Source organism: Salvelinus namaycush, chromosome 4 (genome assembly GCF_016432855.1).
Source record: "Salvelinus namaycush isolate Seneca chromosome 4, SaNama_1.0, whole genome shotgun sequence".
Lineage (NCBI taxonomy): Eukaryota > Metazoa > Chordata > Actinopteri > Salmoniformes > Salmonidae > Salvelinus > Salvelinus namaycush.
Genome location: NC_052310.1, coordinates 39,882,978 through 39,895,707, shown reverse-complemented (window position 1 = coordinate 39,895,707; position 12,730 = coordinate 39,882,978). Strand labels below are relative to the sequence as shown.

General features: G+C 42.0%; 1 protein-coding gene across 1 annotated transcript in view; it reads right to left on the bottom strand.

Annotated features, from left to right (window-relative positions):
* LOC120045859 (synapse differentiation-inducing gene protein 1) overlaps nt 1-2,149 on the bottom strand; it is a 32,055-nt gene extending 29,906 nt beyond the window's left edge. Inside the window, exon 1 of the mRNA XM_038990792.1 lies at nt 1,583-2,149. Within this exon, the coding sequence (XP_038846720.1) occupies nt 1,583-2,149 (567 nt within the window). The remainder of the gene's footprint in view (nt 1-1,582) is intronic.
* Nucleotides 2,150-12,730: the final 10,581 nt, after the last annotated feature.

The following is a 12,730-nucleotide window of genomic DNA, read 5'->3' as shown; positions in this document are numbered from 1 at the left end:
TCGGCTTGCAAGCCTCCCCCTTTTTTCTCCAAACATAATGATGGTCATTATGGCCAAACAGTTCTATTTTTGTTTCATCAGACCAGAGGACATTTCTCCAAAAAGTACCATCTTTGTCCCTATGTGCAGTTGCAAACCGTAGTCTGGCTTTTTTATGGCGGTTTTGGAGCAGTGACTTCTTTCGTGCTGCGCGGCCTCTCAGATTATGGCGATATAGGACTCGTTTTACTGTGGATATAGATACTTTTGTACCTGTTTTCTTCCAGCATCTTCACAAGGTCCTTTGCTGTTGTTCTGGGATTGATTTGCACTTTTCGCACCAAAGTACGATTATCTCTAGGAGACAGAATGTGTCTCCTTCCTGAGCGGTATGACGGCTGCGTGGTCCCATGGTGTTTATACTTGCGTTCTATTGTTTGTACAGATGAATGTGGTACCTTCGGGTTTTTGGAAATTGCTCCCAAGGATGAACCAGACTTGTGGAGGTCTATAAAAAAAATTCTGAGGTCTTGGCTGATTTCTTTGGATTTTCCCATGATGTCAAGCAAAGAGGCACTGAGTTTGGAGGTAGGCTGTGAAATGCCAAAACTAAAGTTTGTTTAACAAGAAATTGTGGAGTGGTTGAAAAACGAGTTTTAATGACTCTAACCTAAGTGTATGTAACCTTCCGACTTCAACTGTATATTATTACATTGCTGTGTATTTCAAAGAACCCACGTTGAGAATGCACAGAGCTAATTTTGTACTGAATAAGGGCCAAATGAAGAAGGGGAGTTTTTTTTGCTTTCTCTAAAGTATTACAACATACCGTAATAAACATCTTATTAACTCAAATAAAGAATGCGCTATAAAAAGGGTGTTCACCTTGACTGCTCCAGTGACAACCACCAGAAACCATGGCAATACCAGAAACCAACAGTTTAGTGTTGACCTGTAAACATTTAGTATATAAATAACTAGTCTTTAAATTCACATAAACACAGGAATAGGGAAATGATATATCCACAAGATAGCCATCTGAGCCCACATACAGTACATGTCTTCTCCTGCCTGGTTTGTCCAGAAGCCTCCTGAGCAGGGTAATGCCTGGGCTGTGCTACACCTGAATCAGAACAGTTGGCAGAGACAGTCAGACGCAGCAGATACCCAGTGGTTCAGACTGCCTCTCCCTTTTCCTCCTATTTCTCTTCTTCTCCCCTCTCCTCTATCATCTCTCCTCCCCTGTCTCCTTTCACCATATCATCTTCTTTCCCCTCTCTCCATTCTAGCCTCTCTGAATTCTCAACAGAGCCTCTTTCATGCTGAGGCAGCCTTTGAAAAGCCTGATATTTATCAGATCTCAAGCATAAAACGTTGCTCTCAGTGAACAGCTTCAAGGACCCAAGTGATCTTCGTCCTTCAGACAAAAACTTTTGAAATCCATCTGGTCCATTTGTATTTGGCTCTAAATGCAATAATAGAAACATATATAGAAAACTTCTAACCATACAGAAATACATTCATGTGTTTCATACATATAGCATCCCTTAAAATGTTTACATTCTAATGTGTTATGATAAAAGACAGCGCCCCCGAGCCTTACCTCCAGCTCTTGGAACTCATCATCATCGTCAATGTCATAAGACAGGGTCTGGATCTTTGCATCCTCCACAGACAGTTCCAGGAACTTTCCATCGGCAAGCATCAGCCCATCCTTGGAGGCAGCAGAGGAGCCGGATGCCAAGTCCTCTATGAAGGTGGTCTCACAGCAATCCCCGACTCCTCCATCCCCCCAGGCCCGCAGCATGTTTTCAGAGTACAGGATCAGGTTGGGCCTGAAGCGGGGGTCCATGCCCTGGGGCAGAGTGCTGGGGTTGAGCAGCTGTGGGGGTCCCCCTCCTCCGCCCACCCCCTGACCATTCTGCTCCTGCTGAGGGGACAGGTTGACCACCATGTGACCCTGGTACTGGGGGGCCGAGTACACCGACACCAGCCCTTCCTTAGTCTCTACCATCAAGCTGCGGGTGTTGATCAGACCGTTGTGCTTGCAGGAGGCCAGCCCTGCATTCCTTCCTCTCCCGATTGGAGAAGTCGTCCGCTGGGTGGGGGGCTCAGCCTCCACAGCCTGGCTGGAGCCCGACCCCGCTCCCTGTCCTGGTCCACTCTCCATCCTGGCTTAGAGAGCTGGATTGTTTGATCAAATCCCCTCCTCTTTAAAGGCCTCTCTCATAGGGGCCTTGGGTTGGGGAAGGCATGGGATGGCAGGCTGCACTCTCCTGTGGGAGGTCATATTAAAATGGTTTAGCAGATAAAAAGGTATTTTGTATTCAATTTGCCTTTTTTGTTTTCATCAAAAGCAGTATAAACCCAGACAAAGCTTTAAACCTTTCATACTTCCTCTATTTAGGTTACTGAATTGGTATTTCAAATGAGGAAAAACTATTTTTTAAATCAGTGTTGGGCTTTCTGCCTATTTTCATGTAGCCTTGCACATGTAAATTTATTTTTAATTGTGTTGATTTATTTTGGTGGATCCAGCTCAGTCAGAAACATGGCCAGGTAGAGGGTTTAAGAAAAAGTGAAGAGGAGTGTTTTGTCAATTAACATCCACCATCTCTGTGAAGATTTAATGGCACAGCTGCTAGTTACAAAACATAAACCCTGCCAAGCATTAAATCCCAAGGTGTTCGTTGCTGCCTAAGGCACTTCTAACTCCCAACCTACATCACTTTGCCTTTTACCTGGTGGGGTATGTACCAACAAATGCATTTTTTTGGCAAACACACACATGCTCGCATGCACATACACACACAAAAACACACACATGCCTCACCCTCGATCCCTCTCTCAGCCTGTAAGGTTTTGGTTCTCAACCATGCAAATGTAGTCCCTGCATATGCAGTAACGTTTCATGTCAGAGCCATTGATAATCTATCGGCATGCTCTACCTTGCCAAGGCCTGGAATGAAAAGGCAATTTTTGCTAGGTTCAGCAGTAAACTCTGTGTGCAGGATGAGAAACGGGCCACTGCAGGGGAGGCTCTAATGGACATGACATCCTGGTCAGTTTTTGAGTGTATTGCCACAGACTGTGAGAACAGATTCCCGTGCAGAACCCTGTGACCAATTAAACGCCTCACTGAATGTGGGAGGTATTGGGACTCCCTTGGCTTAATTTCAATCCTTTATTTGTTTGCTTTTCGTCTTTTGCTGAAGAGTTCAATGACCGGCTTTGCATTCATGGCCTCAGGGAAAGTTAACCAACAGCTTTAAAGCATGTTCTTGCTTTAATTAGCTAATTAAAGGCTCCAGTGGAATTAAAATGGACTGCCACTGTTCCCTTTCTATCACCTTCAATGCTCAAAGCTAATGTCAAAGCTAAAGCCTATTGGAGGGATAGTCCTTCAACTGTTCAACATTGCAATCTCTATTTACATTATGAGAATATCTAGCTGGTCACGTTTTGGCTCAGTGGCAGTCACAACACAGTGCTATCTCTGAGCATATGACCATAATTGGCCCTCACAAGACCAAGCTTTAAAAAGCTTAACTCAGCACTGAGCCTCTGAAACCATTGGAGTACATAACTTGCCTTGCAATACAGACAATAATGGGACAGTCATTATCCTGAAAAGATACTAGATGGGCCACTTTGAAAGGGACTATATCTCCCTGTTGACAAGAAGTCAATGAATTGAGAATGTGAAATGAAGTGACAATTGGTCCCCCCTTGCAACACTAAAATACAATGGAAACAGTGAAGATCATGTTTCCATACAGTCCAATGACCTCTATTGACATTTTTTTTTTATACAGAAAAGTATATGTTTGGAAGCTATCAATCAGGCCAGATAATGTTTACGTTTTCAAATAATGAGTGTTAGGGTAGCCTACCAGTCGACAACTTAACTTTCCATGAAAGCAATATACAGTATCTCAGTTTGTGGGTTATGTGCAGCGGGCAACATAGCCGGGCTAAGGGTTGGCCAATTTCCTTGAATTTTCATAGTATACATCGTGCATGCAATGCTGGTTCAGTAAAATAACCTAGTCCATTTGAATGAATTAGAGTGTAAACTAATCCAAGTGTTGGACATGACACATGGTGAATGGAGAAGTAGGCTAAAACATGGTCAGCACCGGAACAAAATAGCCGCACGAAGTCTCCTCCGGTGAATGGAGGAGCTATCCATGGTGCTGTCCTTCAAGGTCCTTTGTTTACCTTGTTTGTAATGAGTACGGGACGGTCGTCAGGGCCCAGACATCCATCACTCATATACAGCCCACGCGGAAATGCGGCAATATCGTTGATGTTATTGTGGAACGTGAAGCATATGTATTCAAAAAAGCTAGTAGCCTACCCTTTTGGTAAATGTATCTGCATCGCCTCAAAAAAACGAATCAATGAAAATACCAACTGGGCAAAAACTGGTTGCATCAACGTTGTTTCCACGTAATTTCAACAACAACAAAAATACATCTGATGACGTTGAATCAACGTGGAAAACTGATTGGATTTGCAAAAAGTAATCAACATAAGGGAATGTCGTCTTTTTTTCACCCAACCTTTAACCTAAATCCAGTGACATAGTGAAATGTTTGTTGAATTCACGCTGAATTCACATTAGTTTACATCTCAACCTAATGTAAATCAAAACTAGACGTTTAAATGACTTATTTTCCCAGTGGCTAACTAACATTTATAGGCTTGCTTGTGTTCTTCGCAGTCTCCTCAATTCTTTAAAACCCAATGTCGTGAATAAAATGGACAAATGTAGGTTATACTTATATTTGAATTGTGAATAATTTACGAAGACAGTGTTATTTGGTTATGCGCTGGTGTCATCTTTGTAGTGTCATCTTGGTGCAATCATTCATTGCTGTAACCTACATGTTCGTGATCTGACTGGCAAGGCATTCACACACACTTACCTTCCAAGGTGAAAGGGCGTTCTGCGGCGAATAGGCTGGATCCCGTGGGAAACATAAGTGGACAGAGGGTTTATCAATCCGTCAGGGCTCGTTCCCTTTCTCTGGTAATTCTCTACAAGCTAACCCATATACATCTAGCCAGAACTCCGAGTCTCCGCCTAATCTGGCCAAAAGTGTTAAACACAAGCCTCAACAGTCCGATTTCCACCCTCCAAAAAGCAGAGCAAAAAACATCAGTCAATTACACTTTTCTTTTGTGTGCCTGCAATGGGGGTGTTGCAGTTGGCTTCTGCTCAGACTGGATGAATCCAGCGGGGAACAGATGCAGCAGCATACAAGCCACACAAGCTACAGACATACCACAAGAGCATCTTACTTGTGAAGCGAAGGCAGCTGCACTGTGCTTTGTATGTGAAAGTGTCGAATAGCAACCGTTCAGACCTTACCTAGGCTATCAATCTAGTGTTGGATGAAGGTTCCAAGCAAAATGGGACAGTTTCGCCCATGGTCCTAAAGAATGCGGGGTCTTTCAACTCGTTTTCATACTTTTTCATGCAGAAATATAGGGCTTTTGAAGAGGATTACATTATCAATGAACCATCAATATCAATGAACCATGGTTTAGTAACCCATCTGCTACTATTATATTAGGTAAATCCTATACCTCATTTTATATTGACAAATATGACAATGTAATGTTGTGGTTGTTGAAGGAAGCATTATTGACCTCAGTTTCTTGCTTGCTGTTGCTTGTCATATCAAATAATCGGATGCTGCCCCCAGGTGTATCTGTGCTTAAACAACAAGAGGTGCTACTTTAAATATTACTGAATTTCTTGTTGAACAGAAATTCAATTCAAAGAATGAATCATTTTTGCATATAGTCTTTTGACATCTAGAAGACAATATATTTCAGCACTAGACAGCTCCAATTTACAGATAAAATAGATTATGAACTAAGCTAAGCAAAAAAGAAAAATCATCATGAGTGATTATGAAATCGTGTAAACATCCTGATTGAAGTGTGACCAATCAGCTTCAAATATCAGCTTGTTTGATTTTGCTGATTTATTCTAATCAAATGCTTTACTTCAAGATCTACATGCATGCATGAGCTTGTTGTAATGTATTCATGTTTTCTAAAATGTTGTTGTGTTAGAGCCTGAATTTAAAATGGATTGTTTACATTTAGTTTTTACTTGTCACTGGCCTACACACAATACCCCATAATGTCAAAGTGGAATGATATTGTCATGGCGAGCCTAAATAAAAAATGTCTTAACAAGTCTCATAAGTTGCATGGACTCACTCTGTGTGGAATAATAATGTTTAACATGATTTTTAAATGACTACCTCATCTCTGTACCCCACACATACAGTTATCTGTAAGGTCCCTCAGTCGAGCAGTGAATTTCAAACACAGATTAAACCATAACGACCAGGGAGTTTTTCCAATGCCTCACAAAGAAGGGCATCTGTTGGTAGATATATCATTTGAGCATGGTGAAGTTATAAATTACACTTTGGATGGTGTATCAATACACCCAGTCACTACAAAGATACAGGCGTCCTTCCTAACTCAGTTGCCGGAGAGGAAGGAAACTGCTCAGGGTGTCAGAGTCGTGTGTGTATAGGTGGCAGGGAAGTCAGGCACAGGAGAATCAAACTTAATGAAATGGAGTTGTTTAATAACTGTAAACAAAACATAACTCCAAAATTATGAATAAAAATAAAACAAAGTGGGTACGAGGACCCATCGCGCACCAATACAAACAACACGAAATCTGAATTACAAAAAATCTCTGACAAAGACATGAGGGGAAACAGAGGGTTAAATACACAACAGGTAATGAATGGGATTGAAACCAGGTGTGTAGGAAGACAAGACAAAACCAATGGAAAATGAAAAATGGATCAATGATGGCTAGAAGACCGGTGACGTCGAACGGCGAGCACCCCCCGAACAAGGAGAGGCTTCGACTTCGGCAGAAGTCGTGACACAGGGATTTCACCATGAGGCCAATGTTTAAAACAGTTACAGAGTGTAATGGCTGTGATAGGAAAAAACTGAGGATGGATCAAAAACATTGTAATTACTCCACAATACTAACCTTATTGACAAAGTGAAAAGAATGAAGTATGTACAGAATACAAATATTCCAAAACATGCACCCTGTTTGCAACAAGGCACTAAAGTAATACTGCAAAAAACGTGGCCAAGCAATTACCTTTTTGTCCTGAATACAAAGTGTTATGTTTGGGGCAAATCCAATACAACACATTACTGAGTACCACTCTCCATATTTTCAAGCATAGTGGTGGCTGCATCATGTTATGGGTATGCTTGTCATCGGTAAGGACTGGGGAGGATAAAAAATAAATGGAATGGAGCTAAGCACAGGTAAAATCCTGGAGGAAAATCTGGTTCGCCCTGCTTTCCACCAGACACTGGGAGATGAATTCACCTTTCAGCAGGACAATAACCTAAAACACAAGGCCAAATCTACACTGGAGTTGCTTACCAAGAAGAAAGTGAATGTTCCTGAGTGGCCGAGTTACAATTTTGCCTTAAATCTACTTTAAAATCTATGGACAGACCTGAAAATTGTTGTCTACCAATGATCAACAACCAATTTTTTGATCAGTTTAATAACATGCTTAGGGAATGTGATTTTGGGAAAGAGGTCATCTTAATGGGAGATTTTAACATTAATTATGAAGACAAGTGTTGTAGGAAAACCCTCAAACGGATCACTAATACCTTTGACCTTACACAGCTAGTTAAAGGGCCAACCAGGGTGACTTGTTGCTCTAAAACACAGATTGATTTGGTGTTCAGTAATAAACCAGAGAGAGTGACTAAATCATTCAATATGGTTACTGGGCTATCTGATCATAATCTGACACTTATAGCCAGAAAGCTTTCTAAGAGCAGGTTTAACCTCTCTACTGTTAGAAAGCCTGATCAACTAAGAATACCTAAGAGTGAATTAAGCTATTTTGAAAACGCAATTAAGGGAATTAACTGGAATGATCTCTTGTCCTATGCAGACGTGGAAGCTGATAGTCAAGTTTTTCTATCCACAATCCAGACTACATTAAATGGTTTCCTAAAGAAAATCAAATCCAAACCTGGCCAAAAGAGCACTCTTCCTTGGCTAAATGGAGAAATCTGGAAATTGATGAAAGAACGAGATTATTATCTAAAAATAGCCCTAAGATCCAAATTAGAGCATGACAGACGTAGGTTTACCATGTTGAGAAATAAGGTGATGAAAGAAATCAGACAGGCCAAGGCAAACTTTTTTATTAACATAATTGGTGAAGCAAAGGGAAATTCTAAACTGATCTGGGAGAATCTAAAAAAGTTAACAGGGAAAGACCATAGTAACACTGCAAAAAGACTAGAAATCATGGTGAATAACAATCTAACACAGGATGCAGTCGAAATAGCAATAGCCTTCAATTCCTACTTTATTGACTCTGTCAGGGTACTGACACAGAACCCCTCCACTGGTTTCTTGGGCTCATTGCTAGTAAATGATGCTCAACCTGTCTTCATCATAAGGGAGGTTTCTGAGTCAAAGGTGGACAAGGTGATTAGCTCACTAAAGAACTCTAAAGCCAAAGATGTGTTTGGGATGGACTCTACCTTTCTTAAAAACTACAAAGAGTCACTCATTGGCCCCATTACTTAGGTCACCAACACATCTATTGGTCTCGGGGTGTTTCCAAGGGTATGGAAGTCGGCCATAATAACGGCCATCTTTAAATCAGGCGACCCTGCTGACGTGAGTAACTACAGGCCCATTAGTATACTACCTGTGGTGTCAAAGGTTGTTGAAAAGTGTGTAGCAGAACAACTGATTGCCCACCTCAACAACAGCCCCTTCACATTACATTCCATGCAGTTTGGCTTCAGAGCGAAACACTCCTCAGAAACGGCCAACTGCTTTCTTCTGGAAAATGTGAAGTCCAAGATGGACAAAGGGGGCGTTGTTGGGGCTGTGTTTCTGGACCTAAGGAAGGCTTTTGATACTGTTAACCATGAGATTCTCATCACAAAATTGTCCAAATTCAACTTTTCCCCCGATGCCTTGAGATGGATGAAATCATACCTTGAAGGCAGAACTCAGTGTGTCAGAGTGAGCAATGAGCTGTCGCCCACTCTTAGCTATGATGTGGGCGTGCCCCAAGGGTCAATACTGGGGCCCCTCCTGTTCAGCCTGTACATTAATGATCTGCCTTCTGTCTGTACTGGGTCTGAAGTTCAAATGTATGCAGATGATACAGTGATATATGTGCATGCAAAGAGCAAACAACAAGCTGCACAAGAACTCACTACTGTAATGGTCCAGGTTACAAAGTGGCTCAGTGACTCGTGTTTGCATCTCAATGTGAAAAAAACTGTTTGCATGTTCTTCACAAAGAGGGCAACAGATGCTACTGAGCCAGATGTCTATGTGTCAGGGGAGAAGCTCCAGGTGGTATCTGATTTTAAGTACCTTGGCATCATACTTGATTCCAACCTCTCTTTTAAAAAGCATGTGAAAAAGGTAATTCAAATAACCAAATTCAACCTAGCTAATTTCCGATTTATACGAAATTGTTTGACTACAGAGGTAGCAAAACTGTACTTCAAATCTATGATACTCCCCCACTTAACATACTGCTTGACTAGTTGGGCCCAAGCTTGCTGTACAACAGTAAGACCTATTCAGTCTGTCTACAAACAGGCTCTCAAAGTGCTTGATAGGAAGCCCAATAGCCATCATCACTGTCACATCCTCAGAAAGCATGAGCTCCTGAGTTGGGAAAATCTTGTGCAATACACCGATGCATGTCTTGTATTCAAGATCCTAAATGGCTTGGCTCCCCCTCCACTCAGTATTTTTGTTAAACAGAAAACCCAAACATATGGCAGCAGATCCACAAGGTCTGCCATGAGAGGTGACTGTGTAGTTCCCCTAAGGAAAAGCACCTTTAGTAAATCCGCTTTTTCTGTGAGAGCTTCCCATGTCTGGAATACACTGCCATCAGACACACATAACTGCACCACATATCACACTTTCACAAAATGCTTGAAGACATGGCTAAAGGTCAATCAGATTTGTGAACATGGTCCCTAGCTGTGTGTTGCCGCTTTCCATGTCTGTTGTCTGTAACTTGTGAGGTGTGGAAACACTTTGTTGCTTTTATGAATTTTGTCTTGCTGCTTTTTGTTCTATGTTGCTCTGTCTGTATGCTACGTCTTGCTTGTCCTATGTTGCTATGTCTGTATGCTATGTCTTGTTCTATGTTGCTATTGTCTATATTGTAATTGTTTTTAATAACCTGCTCAGGGACTGCGGTTGAAAATTAGCCGGCTGGCTAAAACCGGCACTTTTACTGAAACGTTGATTAATGTGCACTGTCCCTGTAAAAATAAACTCAAACTCAAACTCAATTTGACAGAGCTTGAAGAATTTTGAAAAGAATAATGGGCAAATGTTGCACAATCCAGGTGTGGAAAGCTCTTAGAGACTTACCCTGAGACTCACAGCTGTAATTGCTGCCAAAGGTGCTTCTCGGTATTGACTCATGGGTGTGAATACATAGGTAAATTAGATATTTCTGTATTTCATTTTCAATAAATTAGCAAACTTTCTAAAAACATGTTTTCACTTTGCCATTATGTAGTATTTTGTGTAGATGGGTGAGAAAACAAATATAGTTAATACATTTTAAATTCAGGCTGTAAGAACAAAATGTGGAAATAGTCAAGGGGCGTGAATACTTTCTGAATGCACTGTACAGTACATGCATAGGTCACCACCTACTACATGTACTTCTTACCATTGAGCTATGCCCTAACCCAAATCCCCTTTAGAGTATGTCTGGATGATTCTCCATATTCTGACATGACAAAAAGGTCTTAGTGCCACCAGAAATTGATAATCACTCTTATTTGTACTAAATAACAATTGTTATTGTTGCTAGTGAATTTATTGTAGAGGTTGTGTACACCCATTAAAGGGCAGCAAGCGCTAGGGAAGCTATGTACGTCACCATTAACTGATAGAACAAGAGATCAGAAATTCTGGGATGCATCAAGCTGCAGATTGTGTGCACTGAAGGCATGTGTGTGTCTCAGATGTGTTTATATTTTTGTGAACAATTGTTTTTATTGGGTCACATCAGAGGATGGTTGCCAAGATGTCGCTGACAGACACGGTTGCACTGTTTTGAGCTCCTACCCAACATTGCAGGATTTAGTTTTTTTTGTGATACTTTTTACATTATTTGCTCAGAACGTTTCTAGTATTATTACCTATAGCCGAAAATAACTTTGGGATATTAGATCGGTGTTCACTCACCAGAAATTCAACTAGAAATTCGACTTCCCTGGCCTGGATCCTTTGTTTGAACTTCCAGAGGCTGCCCCATTCATCCCGGGTGCTAAAACCAAAACGTTGACAAAGGAGAAGAGGGAGGAGAAGTGGGGTTCTAGTCATACTCAGGTGGCGAACAAACCATCCACCACTTACGAGTAAATTACTCACTAACGTTAAGTACCTGGGCAATAAGTAGACGAGGTCAAGGCGAGGATCTCCTTCCAGAGAGACATAAAGGACTGTAACAAACTCTGTTTTACGGAATCATGGCTCTCTCCGTGAAACACAGAGGTAGAGGGGTGTTTGTAATGATTAACAACTCATGGTGTGATTGTGGTAACGTACAGGAAGTCCTTGTTCTCCTGATCTGGAATACCTCACCATCAAATGCTGACCGCATTACCACTGGCGTGTATATCCCCCCCCCCAAGGCGACACCGCAATGGCTCTCAAGGAACTACACTGCACTTTGTGCAAACTGGAAACCGAATATCCTGACGCAGCATTTATTGTAGCTGGGGAATATCATTTAAAAATATCTTCTGAAACGCTCCTGAAATTCTATCAACACATCTCCTGTGCTACACGCAGAGAGAACACGCTTGAAAAAATACCTTCCAGGACAGACTACATGGCCCTCCCTCCCCCGCCCTCCCTTTGCAAATCAGCTAAACTGAAAGCGCGAACCACCATATTTAACCATGGCAAGGTGACTGGGAACATGGACGTGTACAAAAAGACCAGCTATGACCTCCGTAAGGCAATCAAAGAAGCAAAACGATAGTACAGGGACCAAGTGGAGTCACAATTCAACGGCTCAGACATGAGACGCATGTGGCAGGGGCTCCAGACAATCACAGATTATAAAGGGAAAGCCAGCCACGTCGCGGACGCAGACACCTCGCTCCCGGGCAGGCTAAACACATTCTTTGTCCGCTTTGAGGAAAACAACACAGAGCCATCGACGTGGGCCCCCAGCACTCATGAGGACTGCGTGCTCCTGATCTTCGAGGCCGACGTGAGTAAGACATTTAAGTGTGTTAAACCTCACAAGGCTGCCGGCCCAGATGGCATCCCAAACCGCGTCCTCAGAGCATGTGCAGACCAGCTGGCTGGAGTGTTTACAAACAAATTCAATCTCTCCCTATCCCAATCCATTGTCCCCACTTACTTCAAAATGTCCACCATTGTTCATGTACCCAAGAAAGCGGACACTGAATTAAATGACTATCACTGTGTAGCACTCACTTCTGTCATCATTAAGTGCTTTGAGAGGATAGTTAAGGCTCATTTCACCTACAACTTACCCGACACCCTAGACCCACTACAATTTGCGTAGCACCCCAACAGATCCACGATGACACAATCACCATTGCACTGCACACTGCCCTATTCCACCTTGACAAGAGGAATACCTATGTAAGAATGCTGTTAATCTACTACAGC